Source organism: Equus przewalskii, chromosome 22 (assembly GCF_037783145.1).
Source record: "Equus przewalskii isolate Varuska chromosome 22, EquPr2, whole genome shotgun sequence".
NCBI lineage: Eukaryota > Metazoa > Chordata > Mammalia > Perissodactyla > Equidae > Equus > Equus przewalskii.
The window spans coordinates 20,610,737-20,632,284 of record NC_091852.1 but is presented as its reverse complement, the minus strand read 5'-3'; the positions used below and the strand labels follow the sequence as shown (position 1 = coordinate 20,632,284).

Here is a 21,548-nt window from a genome sequence, read left to right as displayed (position 1 = left end):
AAACAAATATAAAAACATCGTCAAGGAGAATTTATCACCTTTTTTCATGTAGTTGATTTCTTGCTATTTATAACTAAAATTTTATTTAAAACTATTTTTCATTATAGCATAAAGTTACTACTGGGCACAAGAGTTCTTTCTGAAGAGATTGGGAAATGTTAACATTTGAAAATATTTTCTTGGTCTCATACAATTTTGGGGGGATTGAAGATAATTATTAAAAAAAAAGTGTTGGCTCACTTACTGCCTTCTTTAATGTAATTCATTTGATTCCATAGTTCATTGTTACGCAGAACAACAGAGGAACAAATATGGAAATAGTTTTATTTTGGCATTTAGAACATTTTTTGTTTAAATACCTTTATGTTCCCACTTGGTTTGTCTTTAGACTTATAAATATTTAAATTAGTCAGTCTACCCTAAGCATCTTCTTCCTAATGGGAAAAGGTTTGGGGTTGGAAGACAGTCACTAAATATGCTGCTGGGTTTAAGAGGGAGCCCCCCTGAGGTTTGCTAGGCATGATGCAGGCATAAATAATAAAGACTGCAAGCAAGCAGTTGATTCCCTTTCCTTCTGGAGCATGGTGCTCTGTTGTTTTGTAGTCGTGCCTAAGCACTGCATTTGGTCTCTAGTTCTGATTCACGTTAGACTGAACTTAAATATTTTTGGTACTGTTTTCCTTATTAAAATATCTTTATTCTAGAAAATGTAAATAAGCCAAATAGAAAATAGCAAAATGTTATAAAAGCCAAAATAAAGTTAAACCTAGAAGGCCTTCAATTTAAAGATTGCAACTGTATATTTTGAGATGAGTGCATTAATCTTTTTTCATATACAGTTTACTTAAACAAAAATGGGATTGTAATGTACATACTGTTGAAACCTGCATTTTCAATGAATTAGAGTTAATTTATTTTTGTGAATTTGGTTGTGTTCTTTGAAATAATTGGCTGTATTTATGCTTCAGGTGGCATAAAACTAGAATTCAGAACAAGTGGTCAGTAGTGATTTAAATTTCCTGAAGAACTGACTGAAGTCATGAGTTGAAAGTCATCCTAATTGTAAATCATCCTTGATTGTAAACTTTCTTTTTTGCTGAGGAAGATTCCTTTATTTTGTATGTGAGTTGCCGCCACAGCATGGCTGCTGATGAGTGGTGTAGGTCAGCACCCAGGAACCAAACCTGGGCCACCAGAGTGGAGTGTGCTGAACTTAACCACTAGGCCACAGGGCTGGCCTGATTGTAAACTTTTTGAGGCTTATCTTTGTAAGTCCAGAGTAGCAAGTGAGAGCACTTGGTGAATATTTTTTGAATAAATGATGTGAAATCTTAATTTATATAGTCATTCTTACTATCTGCAGAATGATAAGTAGGTTAGGAGTAAATCAAATCACCGTATAGACTCTTATATAGTTTTTAACTGCTAATTGATCTGTAGGAGGTGTTTCTATTTGTTTTTAATTTCTTAACATTTCTCTGTTGACATCTGTTCTTTGTTTGCTAATTTAGGCAAGTTGCTTTGGCAGATATCATCATCATCAATAAAACAGACTTGGTGTCAGAAGAGGATTTAAACAAATTAAGAACAACCATTAGGTACAAACTTACGAGCATGTTAAGTACCTACAAATCCAAAGTGTATTCTATGAAATATTTTTACCATGGTTCTTGCCCTGTGGAAACTTAAGTTCAGTTTGAACTATAGTTCAAAGTTCATAGACTGATATTCAGGGTCTTTTGACTCCATCCTCCTTTTCCTGTCTTCTCTTTGACCTTTTCCCTGCATGAAGTTCCATAACTTTCCCCAGGACGATTTACTTCCTTTTGCATGGGTAGGTCTTGCCAGATCCCTTCTTTATTCTTACCGTGTTCTTACTTTCACTCTCTCAATCCTTGAATTCCTTCATCATCTGTGTGTGTGTGTGTTTTTTTTTTTTTTTTTAGCAATTTTATCCATTCTCTAGAGCCCATCCCCCACCCTCCCTTCTTTCAAAGTCTTCCCTGACTCACGTGGTCTCACTTTTCCCTGAATCCTCACTGACTTTGTCTTCCTTAACTGTCAACTAACCATGCCTGTCTTCCAGCTTGCTTTAATGTCTTCAGTGTCCATGGCCAAGGCTGATCAACATAGGACAATAAGAATGGTACTCAAATATGTGTTACATGATCCAACAGTCATTTGGACTTTTCAAATGAGGTTAGAATTCAGGGATTTTGAATTATTTTGTAAGACCTAAAGTAATAAATGCCATCTACAAAGAGACATTTGACAGCTTTCATTATTAGTCATCTTTAATGGATACAATCTGCTGACATCAGATTTTGAATCCTTCAGTGCCAGTTCATATAGTATATGTTATAAATTGAATCAATGAAGATAAGGCTCATTAGGAGATTGGCTGCAATGAGTAATAATTGTGGAAGAAATAAATTCATATTTTTCTGTATATTTGGTATTATTTTAATAGTAATATCCTCTCAGACTTTACTATAAGAAGCTATAATAATATTTCCATGTGGAGGGCAGGTAGTGTTGCATTGTGTTTAAGATCATGGACATTGGAATCTGCCTGGCTTCTAATCCTGGGTCTGTTTCTCATTGTGTTCTTTTTAAGTCATGTGTAAAACAGGAATAATACCTACTTCATAAGTTTGGGTTGAGCATTACATGAGGCAGTGTTGGTAAACTTTGCATGGTGCCTGACACATAGTAAGTGCTCTGTTCGCTATTACTATCATTAATAGAGTGTAGATTTTTTTTTCTTAGTTTACATAGTAATTTCAAGTTTCAGTGAATAAAAAAATTAGAGAAATAGAAGGACGGTTGATATTTTTGAAGAGTGTAGAAAGATGAAAGCGGTGAATGGAGATTACTTCTTTTATCCTTTTGATACTGCTCTAAATTTTCTCTGTTCAAAATCCTATGCATCATTGTGATTGCTAGAAAGGAGAACATAATCTATGTAACAAACATTTTTGGCATAAAAGGAGAGATTATTACTACTCAGCTTTTCTATCCGCATATTGACTGTCTAAGCTGGATCTCTAACACCAGCAATATTGACTGTTAGCCAGTTTGTTACCATCCTGTACTGTACAGTAATACCAGAAAAGAATTTGGGCAAAGCACTTTGATAAATTATAGATCCTTTGGCTCTTTACCCTCCATTGTACATCAGACTTCTGATGGACTTGGAATTAGATTTGGGGAGTTGGAAGAAGGTACACATGTTTGAGAGGAAGTGGCTATCAGGTTATAGAGTGTATGCCAAAGAGAAGATTAAGAATTTTGTGAAATAGTAGATTTGCCTACAAATCATCATATGTGAGAAGCCTTGCCTGTGAGAACAAGCTTGAACAAATAGCAGATATCTTCAGCAAGTAACCTTAAAGGCAGTGGAGTTGATGATAAAAAGATAAATAGATGAGGTGTACAGTATGTTGAAAAGGATTTAACAAGTATTTTTGGTGCCATACAAAGGGAACCATATTTCATTCTCTTAGTATCAGAAAGGAGAGGGCCGGCAGAGTGGGTAGAGATCCTAGTTAGGGAACTGAAGAAGTTATTCTTTAAAAGAACCTGGATGTGTGACTTAGTGTTACTGTGAATAGTGAGGACAGGCTGGGGTCAAAGCCACTCATAACTAGGTTTTTATTTCTAGCATGGGTATAGCCATTTTCACAATGTGTGCTTGGAGAAAATTGCATATCAATAAAAATTTTGATTTATGTACTCATTTTAAGAACGTTAAACTTACTGGCTATTTATGAATCATTTTTTCTAAGGTAAAGCGTCTTTTTATAAATCAAAGTAGCCCATGGTCTGTCAGATTTTTGCATATCATATTTTAATATCTAAGTGTAATATACCTGATTTATGATTAGAAGGAAAATAAACTATAAAAAAGTCTTCTTTTTCTATTTATTTTTTTCTAGTTCCAGGTGTATCTCTATGTGCTTACTTCCTGTTTTAGAAATAAGGTGCCTTGTGTGCTTTTTTAAAAAGTTAATGTTTACTGTTTTACTTTTTCTTCCTCACTTTTATATTTATTTCAGATTAATAAATGGACTGGGAAAAATTTTAGAAACACAAAGATCAAGGTACTTTTAAAAGCTGTTATTAATATTAACAATGAATAATTTTAGTTAATATGTACTAAATATTGAGTGATTGATAAATATGCTTGATACTAATAAAAGAAAGATATGTGTGCATTTTTTAAAAATGGGGCCCAAGAATGTTGTTTTGAGTGCTCTTTATAAATTAGTTTGGCATATTTAGTTAAATTATTTGCTTCTCCCTCTTGTAACTAAGACTGCAGAGCCGTGATAGCAGTGTGTCACTGAGCTTTTGCTTGATGAGGATGAAAACATAGGACTTTCAACCACTCAAGAAAGTAACTAGTTTAGACATCTGAAAAAGTATATTATTAGGAATCTTAGTTTGAGGTTCTTGATGGCTTTTTAATATTTTAAAAACTTTCTTAATGTTTCATAGTTGCAAAAATAATCTGTCTTGTAAAAATACATGGAATCTTTACCTTTGAGTTCCTGATGAATTCTTTTTTTAAATTTTGATTTTCGTTTCCTTAGGTTCTTCCCTTTTTTATTCTACTCATACAGATGTGGATTACTTTATAAAATAGATATGTTCTTAAAACACCTGGAAAATGGATTTCTGTAGATTGAACTCTGTTTTCCATTGAATGCTATCATGATTTCAGAAAATTTCTGTACAGGAGTGTTTTGTTAAGCTCATTTCATTCCCGTGCTGAGGATGGCTCAGCAGCTGATAGACCCGGCAGCACGCAGACATCAGCTCTAAGGCTTACAGCTGGCAGCGCAGTGCCACCCAGTCCTTAGTTCAGAGATTCCTTCCTTGGAAGTGCAGCAGAGGCGTTAGCTGAGTGGCTCGTCTGCTATGGCAGAGATTAGAGGTGCTGACAGACTACCCTAAGTGTGAGGCAGTAACAGCAGCAGCTGCCCATGTGCCTGTGAACAGCTGGGGAATTAATTTGGTATGCATTCTCAGAAGCCGCTCATCCGCTGGCAGAGGTAGCAGAAGAATGCCCATAGTGTAAGTCCTCTCCAGGCACCCACCAAATGTGCTCCCTGCCTTGTTCAAATTCCAAAGGAGAAGGTCTCTGAGAACCTAACTCAGACCGTAGCCATTCCTCAGTATCTGTCTTCTTCCTGTTGCATTTTGCCATTTCCTTTCTCCTTAAATTTTCTCTTCTTTACGAAATGACACGCAGACAACCACATAATGCTTGAATTTCAAGTTTTTAAAAATCATATTCTTAAATAGCTCTGATTTTGTTGTAGTAACATTTATTTGGTTCGTATTTAGACATCTTAAATCAATTTTTTAAAGGCCCCTGGATTCATTGTTTTTCTTTTTTGGTTTGTTTTCATTTTGAACTTTTATGTCCTACATAAAGATTTTATCTTGAATACTTTATTATGTAATAATTTTGATGCGTATGTGACATTTCTAACATTTGCTCTGTTGTATTTTAGAACAGTAAATATGCAGTGATTAAATTTCATTACTTGAAATGGATGAATGAACAAGTCCATAAAATCTCCTTTTTTCTTCTGTTTCTTCAGTGTCCAGTGTTTGCCAGTGCATCTGAGAATCTAGGGACTTTCTGAAATAGTACTTTCATGCCATGAGGACTGAAATTGGATTAGGATCCTTTTCAGTGAAGATCAGACCTCCGTGGTAGAATTCTTACTATTTGGTCTTCTATGAAATTTTCCCCAAATTCCTTGAGGCATAGCAACTTGAGCTTCCTGGTTTAGAAACTAGAGATTTGGTTCTCAACAAAATGGTTAAGATCACTCTGATGGAAGTTTTGTTTTATTGTATTTTTTAAAAAAATGTTAATCCTGTAAGCATTTTGTGGTTGACAAATGCTGAGAGTAGTAAAACTGCAGTATTTAAGTTAAGGAATAAGAATGGTGTGTAGCATTGTCTTATCGGTAAGACTTAAGTTGATTCTGAGGCAAATGGAAGTTCTAGAGGAGCACAAAGACTTCAGAAGTAGGAGTGGAAGATTAGAAAAAGTGCCATTCTTATCTTTTCCAGACTTTTTTTAAATCTTAGAGACTTAGGTATACTGAACAGAGGAAACCTCAAATTCAATTGGTGAATAATAAGTTAATCAGTTCAACAAACTATTTATGGAGTCTTCCACTAATTGCTAGGCATTTTATGGCATATTGAGGATTTAAGCAATGGATAAGGCAAAACTTTGCCTTTAAGGAGATCAGTTATTTGGGGGAGACAGAAGCAAATAAGCAAAACCAATATATTAAATATTAATATAATAGGAATATTAAATGCACAGGGTCCTGTAAGAACAGGAAGATAGAGGAACAACTACTCAACTCTTCTTGATGAAGAGTCAGAAAATTTTGACTGAGAAGGTGATCATTGACCTGGGTCTTGAAGAATGGATAGGAGTTTTCCAGGTGGACAAGAGTAGCAATGGCTTTCCAGGCATAAGGAAGATTTTGTATTCCTGGAACCTGTGAATATTTTCGAATGGCTGGAACATGTGGTATGATGTTGCAGAGAGAAAAATGTATGACTGAAGAGATGGAGAATTTACCACAAATGGTCTTGAATGCCATGATGCACAGTTTGGATTTTCTCCTGTAGGTAGCAAAGAAATAGTGAAGGGTTTTTAAAACCAGGATAACCCTTGGGAGATAGACTGATATGGGATAATTCTCCAAGTTAGGAAATACAGGAAGGAGAAACAGCTTTGGGGTAGGGTGTTGATAGCATTGGGTTTGGAAAAGGTGATTAGTTTAGTTTTGTAAACATTGAGTTTAAGATGCCACTGGGGAGGGCATTTGGAAATTTAGTTCCAGAGTTCAGAACTTAACTGTTGGGATGGTATCAACAACTCGTAGATCTGGGAATGGCTGGTGGCACCTGTTTGTGAAACTCACTGAACTTTGAAAAGATGGGTATAGACAGGATCCCTGGAGCAGCCCCTGATCTCGTCTCCCCACCTGGGAGAGCAGAGCCCTCTTCCTTTCCATTCTCCTGTCTCTGGTCTTAGACGGTCTACTTAAAGCAGTCTTTAGACATAGGGAAAATATCTTGATAGGGAAAAGATTAGGTACTCCTGGCATAGATAGTTCTAGAAATTAGGAGAAAAGGTGAGCTTTGGAAGTTTTTTTCTTTCCTCTGTATGTTTGCTTCCTTCTCCCATTCAGTTTTTACATGATGGTAATAGTCTTTTTATTTTTATTTATTTTTTCAATGTTAATGTTTTGGAAAAAATCTGATGTTTTTATCTCCAAAGGAGGAAACTAAATACATTTGATGCTGTGGAAATTAGTTTTCTAGCCATGTGCCTTGGATGAGTGAGGGAATTTATTTTTCATGGTGATACTAGATTCCCAGAAAGTCCATGGCAATTTCATGTGGAAGCTAAGACTTTTTCCTTTTTTTCTCTCCATTGAGAATCTGATAAGATACAGTGAGAGACTTTGATATTTTATTATTTTCTGTAGAACTTAACCTTCATAGATATGTTGTTGATCCTGTCTGTTTTGGAAATATCAAAAGAATCTCGGTATGAAGCAGAATTATCTCTAAACCTATGACATGTATTCTCAAGGACACTGTCACAGTGAAACTATAGTTTATTTAGAAGCTCCTGTCTCAAAACTGACTTTTGGTATTCACACAATTGGCCTGAATTTTTTTTCTTTTTGAAGATTGGCACCTGAGCTAACATCTGTAGCCAGTCCTTTTTTCTTTTTCTTCTTTTCTCCAAAGCTCCCCAGTATATAGTTGTATATTCTAGTTGTGGGTCCTTCTAGTTGAGCTATGTAGGACGCCACCTCAGCATGGCTTGATTAGTGGTGCTAGGTCTGTGCCCAGGATCCAACCCTGTGAAACCCTGGGCTGTGAAAGTGGAGCATGTGAACTTAACCACTCAGCCATGGGGCCGGTCCCTGGCCTGAATTTTGATATTCATAAAATTGGCATGTTTAAACTTTAAGCTATTTTCTAAGGTAAAGATGATAAACTTGGAGAAGAATTTCATTTGTCACTTGTCAATATAAATATTTGTTCAACTCTGATGGTGAGAAAGGAAATATGTTTAATGTGAAGGCTTTGGTCTCCTATGTAAATTGATATTCAAGAACTTTTTAATGGAACATTTACTTCTTTGCTTGATCATTGTCCTAATTCTGCTCATCTAGAATGTCCAGAATTTGAAAGGTTGTTACAGTCTATTAACATAGAACTTTGGAGTATTCTTTTAATAAGATGGGAATTTGCCTTGTGCCAGGATAAGCATTCATGATCTAACGGAGTATTGTTGCCACACGTATGAGTACATGGCAGGCTGCTGAGAATGAGCAAAGCAGGCACAGCTGGGCAGTCCTCAGTGAAAGGAGATGGTTTAGCTTACATGTTTGTGCATTTAAAAAAATCTTGAATTTGACTAACAAAATTTTGTTTTCCTTGTGAGAAAATTTAATAAATGGCAAGGTCCTGCAGTCTAATTTTGAAATTTAATTATACTGTTGTCATTTTATTTAAACATTTCTTCGTTGTAGCTTTGCTTATAGAGAAATCGCTGTCCTCTGCTGTTTTATAGGTTCACATCAAAATTGGAACCAAATCACTAGTTTTTATAAGTTTATGTTTATGTATTTAAACCAAACCTAATGTTAATTGTGGTATGATATTCTCTTCTGATTTGAATGACTACTTTCTTGATAAGGCTTAATTACTACTAAATAATTCAAACAAATAATGTTTATTCAGAGAGAGAGAGCACTAACTGTTAAGTTTCATTCTACATGCAGCTTCATTTTGAAGGAAATGAAATCAGACCACGTTCTTTGGTTATAGATAAGGATCCTAGAGTGAATATTTATGCATTGGTTGTTTTGCTCCTCACATTCTTATATTACCCGTTGTATCATGGAAGGGGGTGGTAGAATAAAAGAGAGAAAGAAATTCCAAAGATAATGTACCCATACTACTGTATTGTTTCCATTTGTTCCACCTCCCTCATTTCATCTTTTGAGTAATAAACTGCTGCTTTGAAAAGTTTCAGTTCTTTAACTGATTTTTTTGCTATAAAAATGTATTTGAAAAGCTCATAAATTTTCAAGATTGGAAAGGCAATCGAAAATAAGAAAAACAAGAAACAAACTGTAACTTTTTGAAGCAATAACCACGTAACTTTCTGCCTTGATCTTTAATCATTCACCCAGTTTTTTGAATTTTATGTATAAATTTTATAAAAAAAATTTTTACAACAAACTTTTTGTTCTTTGCCTGTCATTTTTAGGTGTTTCCAAAAATAGTGTGATATACTGATTAACCTTTGTCTATATTTTTGGCAAAAGAGCCTTAGAGATTTTTTTTCATAATTAATTGAGTATATTTCACACCGTGTTGGTTTTCTTCCTTATAGAGTTGATCTCTCTAATGTATTAGATCTGCATGCCTTTGACAGTCTCTCTGGAGTAAGGTATGTTTCCTGTATTTTGGTCACTTTTATTGTAATCTACCTTTTATTCCACAGTTGGAACAGTTACAGGAATGATTTACGCAGTTGCACACTTGATTTAAGCTTCCTATCATTCCTTTGGCATACAAGGCCATTCCTAATGGTTATGTTCTTGAATGTTTTTTTAATTGGATGTTTGGAAATCACAATGCATTTTCGTATAGGAATTATAGTATAAATGGTAGTTAACTTTAAAGACTAATTGTTAATATTACTACGCCAGATATGTGTAACACTTTCTTCCTATGAGAAAATGCAGGAAATACATAGAAAATTTTAGCTTGGGGTGTTCCCACAGACAGCTTCTTTCCCTTGAGTAATGGGTCAGTTTCCTGTCGTTTTCCCCAAAGGGAATGTTTTGATAAGAAGGAGAACGTATCTTTCTTCCCTGGACATCAGTACCTTTTTTTAATCATCTTAACCATTTTTAGGTGTATCATTCAGTAGTGTTAAGTATATTCATATTGTTGTTCAGTGGATCTGGAGAACTTTTTCATCTTACAAAATTGACACTTTATACCTATGAAATGACAACTCCCTTTTTTCCCCTCCTGCAGCCCCTGGCAATCACTTTTCTGTTATCTGTTTCTATGAATTTGACTACTTTTGATTCCTCATATAAATGGAATCATATGGTATTTGTCTTATTGTGACTAGCTTATTTCACTTAGTCCTCAAGGTTTATCCTTGTGGTAGCAAATGACAGAATTTCCCTCCTTTTAAGGGTAAATAATATTCCATTGTATGTATATGCCACATCTTCTTTATCCATTGATAGACATTTGGGTTGCTTTCACCTCTTGGCTGTTGTGAATAATGGTGCTGTGAACATGGGTATGCAAATATCTCTTTGAGATGTTGCTTTCAATTCTTTTGGATACATACCCAGAAGTGAAATTAGTGGGTCACATGGTGGTTCTATTTTTAATTTTTTGAGGAACTGCCATACTGTTTTCCATAGCAGCTGCCCCATTTTACATTCATACCGAGAGTGCACAAGGTTTCGAGTTTCTCCACATCCTTGCCAACACTTGATATTTTCTGTTGTTTTTGGTAGTAGCTGTCCTAATGGGTGTGAAGTGATAGCTCATTGTGGTTTTGATTTGCATTTCTCTAATGATTATAGAGATACTGAATATCTTTTCATAGGCTTCTTGGCCGTTTGTATATTATCCTTGGAGAAATGTCTATTCAAGTACTTTGCCTATATTTTAATCAGATTGTTTTTTTTTGTTGTTGTGGCTGAGTTATAGGAGTTCTTTATATAGTCTAGGTATTAACCCCTCATCAGATACATGATTTACATATATTTTCTTCCATTTCCTCTGAAGTAGATGAGTCATAAGACCCTCACGTGAGAGGTACCCGCCTTATACCCAGAGGAAAGGAGCATCCTTATGTCTGAGGAATCTGAAGAAACAGCCCTTGCTGAGTTACCCCCCGGTTTACTACACTTAGCTTGTACTCTGTCTTATTATACCTTTCCAGGACTTTCCACTCTTCATCAAACCTAGCATAAAAACACTCAGGTCTAACCATTTCTTCAGGTTTTCTTTTTCTTATGAAGGCTCTTGTGTCACATAAAACTTATATTAAATAAATTTGTTTGCTTTTCTCCTGTGAATCTATCTTTCTCAGTCTAATTTTCAGACCCAGCCAGGGACCTAGGAGGGTAAAGGAAAACATTTTCCTTCCTTACGGAAGTTTTAGGCACTCATTGTCCAGCAACATTAAATATTGAGCAAAGGGAAAAGCATAAGACTTTTGAAACATTTTCTAAGGTAATTTCATTCCATACTTTCTTAAAACTGTTATAATGCATTGGTGACACTTAAAGAAGTAGCTTTTCAGTGTGATGGCCTGCTATGGATAAGGCCTTTGCATAACTTTTCATTGTGTTTAGTTGCCAAACAGAATGCTTTCCTGAGCAACCAGCTGGGAAGGATTTAATTTGACACTTTTCCTACTCAGACCCCCCAGTGAGACTCATTCCTCCAACAGTTCCTACAAGCCTCCTCTCTTTCCTAAACTGGCTGTTACTAATTTACCCCTTACTGTTCTTCAAGGCTGAACATCTGCAAGGTTTTAAGTCCTTTTCCTCCTCCCAGCCTACCCCCATCAGTGTCAAAATGTATGCTACAGTTGTTATGGCTGTAATTTGTTGTGCCATCTTGATCTTCTTGCTCTTTTCTTATCAGAACAGTGCATTTTTAAGATTCTGACTTTTTGTTCTCTCTCAATCACCAGTAATTAACTACATAGAAGACTTATATTTATGGATACTGTTTTTTTTTAAAGATTGGCACCTGAGCTAACTTCTGTTGCCAATCTTTTTTTCTTCTTTTTCTCAAAGCCCCCCAGTACATAGTTGTGTATTCTAGTTGTAGGTCCATCTGGTTGTGCTATGTGGGACGTCATCTCAGCATGGCCTGATGAGTGGAGTCATGTCCGCGCGCAGGATCCTGACTGGCGAAACCCTGGGCCGCTGAAGTGTGGCCGGCGAACTTAACCACTCGGCCACGGGGCTGGCCCCTACTATTGTTTTTTCAATAAGTGGATATGTTCAAGGGAAAACATTGATAAAGGAAAATTTACCCTTCTAACTTTCTTTAGGTACCAGCATTTTCATATTAGGAAGCATGGGGAGAGTTGATAAAATTTCAAGCTGTAGTAAAATGCTTATGTATATTTTTCTAGGTTTATGTTAGATCTATTGGAATTTAAAAGAAATCCACTGACATATTTGATCACACAAAATAGTGTTTCTAAAGATTAGTTTTTCTCTATATCATGTATATATGTATGTATGTGAATTTTTTAAAGAATTTTTGAACAGTTCAAACTGTTGAAATTAAATTTAAATAAAATAAATTTAAGTAAAATTTAAATAAAATAAGTAAATTTAAATGAAATTCTTAAAACTATTAAGAATTCTAAACAGTTACAACAACTTTAAGAAATTTTAAACAATCCACCAGCTTTTCTCTAATATGTGAACAGCATGTAAAATTGGAACTATGTAATAGATTTAACTGTGTAAAGTTTCTTTCTTATTTAGCTTTGCATCTCTAAGTAATGTATAAGGTTAAATTAGGAGTGTATTGGTCTCTGAATTTATAATCAGTTGTTCTTAGTTTGCAGAAAAAACTTCAACATTTGCCAACAGCACAACCTCACCTTGATCAGGTAAAAAAGATCTTTAAAAGTCTTTTTAAAGTATCTCTTTAACGAAATTGGTTCTGTTTAGGACTCTTTTGTTAGAACTCTTTCTTAGAAAGTATTTTTGAACTGTTGATACTTTTCAGAATTTGAATGCTTTTGAGATCATCTAATCTGGCTTCTTAATTAACGCATAATAGGAAGTCATCAAACCAGAGTTGTTTAGAATCCTAGGAAGTCACGCTTTCTAGCTTCTCCATTCTTCAGGTCACTCAGCTTATTGTGATCAGTTCTTCTGATGGAAATTACTGCTTAAAAGCTGTCCGGGGTTTCTTTGTGCAGCCTATTTTCAACTATATTAAGTAAAAAAAAAATAACTTATTAAGGAAAAGTCTGGTATAAGTATCCATGGCTTAATTAAAAATTGGCTTTGAGTTTCACCTTCAGATAGCACTATAAATTTGAATTCCCTAAGGTGTTTTTCATGCTCTAAAATCTAATTCCTGAGGTGAATATCAAAGATGCTAAGAACAAACGAAATATATTTTCACTGTACCTATCCTTCGTTTAGGCAAGTCCTAGATGGGGGAGCTTTAGGGTAACTTCTTTGTTCCGTTTAAACACAGTGAGAGGAAGGGGGTTTGGGAGTGAGCAGTGTACCTAGTCTTCCCCCCTCTGTCTTGAGACTGTCCCTCATTTTTTGAATGATAATTAATTCTCATAGGTCCCAGATAACAACAGCCACTTGTTCATCTGTCTTCATTTTGGCTCATATTTATGGGAAGCTTACTACCATGTTTGAGGCACTTCTCTCTGAGAAACTTACCTTAATAGAAGAATGAATGAAAGAAATAAAAGTCCCTGGTGGTAAAATTTTTGGAAAAAGCAACAGCACTCAACATTAGTCATAAAAATGAGCTTGAAGTAGGGGCCAGCCTGGTGGCACAGTGGTTAATTTCACATGTTCCACTTCAGCAGCCTGGAGTTCGCTGGTTTGGATCCTGGGTGCGGACCTGTGTACTGCTTATCAAGCCATGCTGAGGTGGCATCCCACGTATAAAATAGAGGAAGATGAGCACGCATGTTCACTCAGGGCCAATCTTCCTCAGCAAAAAGAGGAGGATTGGCAGCAGATGTTAGCTCAGGGCTAATCTTCCTCAAAAAAGAAAAATGAACTTGAAGTACATTCTTGCTGGCCTTCTGGGTGAAGGGCATACTAAGACTCATAAGGATTAAAAGATAAAGAGTATGTAGTACTTACTTTGAAGAACCTTTATAATGGCCAGTATCTACACCCATAGTATCTTAAATGTACCCCATCATGACATTTATAATGCCTTGTAGTTTGGGTTGAAATGTTTTTCCTTTGCAGTAGTCTATAAATTCCTTAAATATAAATTCCTCATTGGTTAGCACAGAGCTTGGCATATGGTGGGTGCACAGTGAATATGTTAAAAGAATGAAAAGCTGTGATTCTCAAATAGGGGTATACATCAGAATCAGTTATGGAGCTTTTTTAAAAAAATTGGATACTCCCTAGTCCCTGCCCCTCATAGCTCCAGAAGTAGGACTTGAGTATGTTCATATTAATGGATATGTATATTTTTAACATTTTATTACAGAAAATTTCAAAGATACACAAAAATAGAGAAAATAGTAAAATGAACCCCTTGTATGCATGACCCAGTTGCAGCAGCCATCAACGTTTTACTGACTTTATTTCATCTGTCCTCTCAACATTTCTTTTCTTGGAGTATTTTTTAAACTTTTTTTTTTTCCTGAGGAAGATTAGCCCTGAGCTACATCTGTGCCAGTCTTTCTCTACTTTATATTTGGGTCACTGCCACAGCATGGCTGACGAGTGGTGTAGGTCCATCCCTGGGATCTGAACCTGCGAACCCGGGCCACCAAAGCAGAGTGCTCAGAGCTTAACAACTACTCGACAGGGCTGGCCCCCAAACTTTTTTTAAGTAAAAATTTCAAACATAAATAAAAGTAGAATAGTATAATGAACTTGCATGTACCCATCAGTCTTGCTGGAGTGTGTTAAAGTAAATCCCAGACATTATGTCATTTCACTAGTAAATAGTTTATTTTTTTAAGTTCTATAGGATATTCTGATGCACTTTCCTGCTTTAGATATATAAAATAGGGAAGAATATAATATTGCAGAAAAGGGCTCTGGGATTCAGAGGCGTGAACAGTCTCATTTGTTTTAGTGGATCTGAGAGGCTTTGTGAAAAATAGTATTTTTTTTTGTACATACATTAAAGCATACAGGATTTTAGTGTAGAAGTCAGTATACCTTTACATATATTTGTACCTATATGTCTGTGCATATGCACACACAAACACATATTCCTGCGATTCCCACTCTGACCAAAATGTAGAAGATTTGGAAGTCAGACTCTCCTTTTCCCAAAGAGGTAACTGCTATTCTGACTTACAGATCAAAAAGTAACCTTGAACTGGTAGATTTTTTGACTGGAAGAAGTAATGGAAAGAGCAATCCAGATGTTTAAAAGTGGGAAAGTAAGAATGCTCTAGAAGAGCAGGACTCTAGTGCAGAATGCTTGGTATTGGAATCCTGAGCTAAGGTGTTGGGCTTTGATTTGCTAGGCAGAGAGAACGCATGCTGTGCCGTCAGGCAGTGTCAGGTAAGCTGGATTGGAGTGGAGAGTCATGAGACCAAGCAGGAAGATACTGCAGACGTCCGGACACCCTGTGATGAGGGCCTGGGGTCTGTTGGTTAGAGTGAGAATGGAACTGGGACAAATTAAGGGCTGTTTCACAGGCAGACTTACTGACTGGTGATGAAGCAGTAAGAAGAGAGAGAAGCGATGGGAAACAAGCTTAGACTGACTAGAGGAACCTAGAAAAAGAGAAAGCTGGAAGGTAAACTGATTTGGATGAAAATGCCAAATATTCAGCTTTGTACCTGGAGGCAGGATGTCACAGTAGAGATTACACAGGCAAAGAGGAGCAGAGGACTGGAGCGTGGCTCACAGATTTTGGGTGTAAGCATGCTAGCGGGCTTAGTTTTCCAGATGAAGAAAGCATATAGAAGTTATTGCATATTAGGTATTGTTTGCAAAAGAGTAGAAAACTGAGAGAAAAACTGGTGGGTAGCGTAAAGAAAAACCTGCCCAAACAAACTCCTAAAATTTAGGACTCAGTCCTAAATTTTATTTTGGGGGCATTACCTTGTTTTGCTTTAGTTTTCTGAATTGTTGCCTCAGTTTTCTGCTCTTCAGTTTGCCTGCCTTCAGATTTTGCTTTGTGTCTGCAGACGTGGGAAAAGGAGAGTTAATTGTAGATTCAAAACAAAAATAAACTGGGGAAAAAAAGTCTGAAATGGGTAATACCTAGGACATATTATGTATGTTATTAAAATTTTATTCCTGAATAAATGTTTAATACAGTTCTCTATTTTTGATGAATTTCTTGTTCACTCCCTATAAGGAGCACCTGGGGTTGGAAGGTGGGAAGGTAGATGAGGAGACTTAAGTGGCAATCTATGCATGTTTATTAATGGAGCCAGTTAGGACTTGTGACCCTCATCTGCACTGGGAATGTATGGGTTTCATCTTCTTCAAGGTTTGTCTAATATGACATGAGTTTATTAGTACAGAAAAACATCTACTTCTGAAATGTATTCTCTCTCTCCTTGACCTCCAAGATGCATTGTCTTAAGTTTTAAAAGTTTTTTTTAGCTCACACTGGCATTAATTGTACCTCTTAGAAATATTATCATATCTCTAACCTGTCAAAAGCAAAGTCATCCTTGATACAAAAATCTTTAAGCTAAGAGTAAAGCAGTAGAATAAAGCAATATCCAGTCAAGACATTCCCAATATTGAAAGCCAAGTTATCTCGCTTGAATAAAATATATTTTAAGCATTGTTGAAGGTTGAATTACTACTGTCTTTTGAAACTGTTTCATTTGGCAGCCTTTTGCTGTGTATTTCGATATGCTATATGGTTTGCTGTACATTTTGATATGGACTTTTAGGCATTATTTATAGTGGTTGCTTTAAGGAGGAAAGAAGACTGTCATTTTGTTTAAATGCATACTGTTGTTACCTTAAATTTATAAAAATGAATAATTTAAAAGCAGAATGTATTTATTAAGAATTAAAAATGAGCACTTAAAAAAAAATTGGGGTAGGGCCGGCCCAGTGGCACAGCAGTTAAGTTTGCTTGCTCCACTTTCACAGCCCAGGATTCGCTGGTTTGGATCCCAGGTGTGGACCTACGCACTGCTTATCAAGCCATGCTGTGGCAGCATCCCACTTACAAAATAGAGGAAGATGGGCATGGATGTTAGCTCAGGGCCAATCTTCCTCAGCAAAAAGAGGAGACTTGGTAGCAGGTGTTAGCTCAGGGCTAACCTTCTTCAAAAAAAGAATTAAAAAGTAAAATATATTTTGGTAAAAAAACATAACATGAGATCTCTTAATAAATTTTGAAGTGTATAATAGGGTATTGTTAAACTATATGCACATTGTTGTACAGCAGTTCTCTAGGACTTTTCCATTAGATACCTCATATACATGGGACCATATAATATTTGTCCTTTTCTGACTAGCTTATTTCACTTAGCATAATGTCGTCAAGGCTCATCTGTGTTGTAGCACATGACAGGATTTCCTTTTTTAAGGATGAGTAGTATTCCATTATTATACCACATTTTTATATTACATTATTAAACTGCATTTTCTTTATCCATTTGTTAGTGATACATTGTTTCTACTTCTTGGCTATTGTGACAGAATAAGTACTTTTAAAATTCTGACATTTTAAAGTCCAGTTTTAGTCGGCTTGTACTTCTATCTGAGCGAGAAAGTGCTTTCTGCTTTTCCTGTTACTAGCAACAGTGGAGACTAAATGTCAATATATTTTGTGCCTAAATTGGTCTTTAATACTTAGCTATTCTCTAACTGTGTTTGGCTAAAAACAGTTACTGTCTTTTCGTATTTAGCCTGTATTATTTTCTACTGGTGAGTGGAACTGCTGTTTAGATATTCGGTTCTAGGAAGTTATGCAAAGCTGTGCTTTACTGTGTTCTTTCTGCCTGTTTTAAACCATTTTAAGCTTGACTTGGGCATTTACTCTCAGTATCCAAGGTGGGGTTTGTGCTTTTATCGGGTGTGCTTAGCCCTTGTATATTTTTATCACTAAGTGTGAAATTTTGGGTTACAGTAGCAGACGGAGGTTTGGATTTTAATTGTGTGACCTGCTAGAGGAAATCTGCAGCTTCTGGTTCCTTAGAGTGGGCAGTGAGCTTTATCAAGATCAGGAGGAAAAATAAATCTCAAAGTTAACATTCTGTAAATGATGATGTCAACTTCTAAACCAAAGGTGACATGAGACTATCATTCCCGTCTCTAGGAGCTCTTCTCCCCTTGGCACATGCTTGGTCAGAGATAAGCCAAATCTTTCCTTTGTATTTATTTTTCCCAGAGAATAGAATTACACTTTTGCTTTTGAGTTTTACTCCTGGCACCCAGGTAGTTTATTTTTTCTGAGGCTCCTTTTTCCCGATTTATAAAATGGAAATAATTCTCTGTATTCCGCAGGATTGTTATGATGAGTAAATGAAAAGATGAAGTGACCCAGACAGAAGTACCTGGCTCAGGTCATAGTTGATACACTGTGTATATTACCTTCCCTCTTAGTGCTCAGAATCCTGGAGAGTCAATTAAACAATGAGAACCCTGTCATGAGAGTTTCTCTGCAAGTACTAACCCATTGATCAACTCTGCAGAATATAGAAAATGAAGTTGCTGATACCAAAAGTCAGCAAGTACAGTGAAAAAGATATGCCTAATATCTGTTGTTAGGCAGCATAAATTTCAGTGAATGTGCTCCTTACTTTTTGTCTTAAAACTTAGGGTTTTAAAAAATGTATTGACTTTACTATAAAAAAATCATTAGTGATTATCTTCCTTGATTTACAGAGTGTTGTCACAGTCACATTTGAAGTGCCAGGAAATGCAAAGGAAGAAAGTCTGAATGTATTTATTCAGGTGAATGCAGTTTTTAACTGATTAATGATTTATCAGCTGTTTTGTTACATACTTGTTGCTATTAGCAATGGTTGGTCTTATTAAAATATGTCACTTGATGCAGAATCTTCTGTGGGAAAAGAATGTGAGAAACAAGGATGATGCCTGCATGGAAGTCATACGACTAAAGGTGCGGTATACAGTTCACAGTCTTAGACTTTTGGACAAAGTCCCTGTCTTGGCTGTTGTATAAAGCCATATTTGGTTTTAAACAGAAGCACTGATTTTGGTACAGATAACCTTTGTCTATGTTCGTTTTTCCTTATTTCCATTGCTCAAAAGATGCTTTGGAAATCACTGCATAAAGCATGATTTGTTTGCACAGCTTCATTTAGGGTTGCAGCTTCAACAACCTGTGTGCTTGACCCCCGCCCTGTCCTCCCAGGTGTTCGGAGCAGTTACCTGGCTAATGACCTTGAGTCGTTGAAACTCTCCTGCCCTTGGCACACAGTGTGGTCAGTCAGAGAAAAGTGAACGTTTTCTTGTGTTTATTTCTCCAAGAGAGCTTCCTTAACAGAGAAATAATATTAGAACTCCTTTTGCAGCTGAACCTTATGCTGCTTTTTTTTTTTTTGGTTGAGGACAATTAGCCCTGACTATTATTAGAAGACTAATTATATAAGACTACTGCCAATCTTCCTCTTTTTGCTGAGGAAAACTGGGCCTGAGCTAATATCCATGCCCATCTTCCTCTATTTTATACGTGGGACGCCTACCACAGCATGGCTTTTCCCAAGTGGTGCCATGTCTGCACCCGGGATCTGAACCGGCGAACCCCGGGCCACCGAGAAGCAGAACGTGTGAACTTAACCACTGTGCCACCAGGCTGGCCCCTAAAACTTATGCTTCTTGATGCATTTAGCAGACACTAAACATTTGTCATGCTATAAACACAGTTTAAAAAGACTAGAAGAATTCTTGTTCTCTGTTTGGAAACCATTCCTACTATTTGACATTTGGGTATGTATGTCACAAAGCTTTTTGTGTGCTTAACCGTCAGCAGTCATGTGAGTGTCTACTGTTGTGTTTCCAGAAGTGTGCATGAAGTTTTTTCTTGTTACTGTTTATTAGTATTACTGTTAGTGACTAGGCTCTCCAGTTAGTGACTGACTTCCTGGGGTCACTAGAATAACACGGGTTGAGACTGTTGAGAAACGGTTTGGGTTCAGATTTCTTCACTCCCTGTGCTGGCTCTGCCTGGCATTGGTGCTGCAGAGCGACACAGGTGAGTGCCAGTCCACCCCCAGATCATTCTCACCCAGAGGAACCAAGCCAGACCCTGATTCTGCTTTATGACTGGAGCACCATCTCCATGCCGTGATCCTAACTGGCAAAGCATGTTTCCTGCTCTAGCTGCTTTTATCCCCTTGTACTGAATGGGGTGAGGGGTGAGCTAGAACAGCAGCCGCTGGGCATTTATACCAATGCTGCCATCAAGACCTCTGCACGGAGTCCATGTCTCCTCCTGCACCATCTCAGTTTGGATTCTGTCCTTAGGTATGTGAGAGTTGTTTCTGCAGTTGTCCTTGGTTCTTCCTTTGGCCTTCCTCATCACAACACCCGGGGATCTGGGGCAACACAGCCTTTATTTTCACAGACTTCCTTCTCCTTCCTGTTAGAAAATATTAGTCTTATAATAAGCAACATGTTTAAAATGTCAACTCTAGTAACAGCTAAAGCTTCAAAGTCTTTATACAAGTAACACAAAATTGATGCCTAGGTAATTCTTTCCAAGGAGTTTGTTATTACGTATTAAAATTCAAATTTAAAAATCAGAGAGCAATCAAATCATTATATTGTACACCTTAAACTAATACAGTGTCATATGTCAGTTATATCTCAATAAAACTAGGGGAAAAAAACAAGAAAAAACTGGGCATAGGAAAAGAAAAACTGGAAGAACATACACTCAAAATACACAAAAAATTGTGTGATGAGATATTAGTTGTTTGTCTTTTACTATTTTTCAATATATCTATTAATTTTAAAACAAATAGGTTTGACAAACATTTCATAGAAATTATTTCATCCCCATAGGAGCCAGTTTATTGGATAATTTGTTCATTATTTCTGTGAATCAATATAAAATGAACTTTTATTCAGATAAATAGTTTTTCTTTCTTTATTTCATCATCTACTCCATTTGTTGCAACCTATTCAAAAACAAATTTTTTGTCACCAAAATCCTTTAACTTCTCACATTTTCCCATTAAAACTGAAACAAGTATAAAATTCTTAAGAGTAGAATAATCAGTAGAATCAGATTTGTTTTATCCTTTTGTTGTTTCAGTTTTTTGTCGTGATAAAGAGAACAGTGAAAGAACGTCCTAATACATGCATTAATTTTATCATTACAAAAAGGGATTGTTTGAAAAAATCAGTGTGCATGGAAACCTTTTTTAAAAATTGGAGGCTTTAAGAACTGTTTCTTTAATGCACAAATAACTGGAAATAAGTAATTTTAATAGCATCTCCTTTATGAGTTTCTTTTTTAGGAATAGGAATAATTAATCCATGAACCTTGATGCTCAATTTCTGTTTTTAAGTTAGAACTGGGACTGGGTGATCATTCTCCTTTCAACAGGGGCTGGTGTCAATCAAAGACAGACCACAACAAGTGATTGTCCAAGGTGTCCATGAGCTCTATGATCTGGAGGAGACTCCAGTGAGCTGGAGAGATGACACTGAGAGAACAAATCGATTGGTTCTTATTGGTAAGTGACAAACAGTTAAATTTCTAAAACACAGTAAAAAATATATTT

General features: G+C 36.2%; 1 protein-coding gene across 4 annotated transcripts in view; it reads left to right on the top strand.

The window, feature by feature from the left end:
* ZNG1A (Zn regulated GTPase metalloprotein activator 1A) overlaps positions 1 to 21,548 on the top strand; it is a 46,877-nt gene that overhangs the window by 20,363 nt on the left and 4,966 nt on the right. For all 4 annotated transcript variants that reach the window (XM_008512755.2, XM_070590670.1, XM_070590669.1 and 1 more), the window contains 7 exons: positions 1,512 to 1,598; positions 4,059 to 4,103; positions 9,464 to 9,520; positions 12,694 to 12,745; positions 18,679 to 18,747; positions 18,851 to 18,916; positions 21,371 to 21,500. In XM_008512755.2, the coding sequence (XP_008510977.2) occupies positions 1,512 to 1,598; positions 4,059 to 4,103; positions 9,464 to 9,520; positions 12,694 to 12,745; positions 18,679 to 18,747; positions 18,851 to 18,916; positions 21,371 to 21,500 (506 nt within the window). The remainder of the gene's footprint in view (positions 1 to 1,511; positions 1,599 to 4,058; positions 4,104 to 9,463; positions 9,521 to 12,693; positions 12,746 to 18,678; positions 18,748 to 18,850; positions 18,917 to 21,370; positions 21,501 to 21,548) is intronic.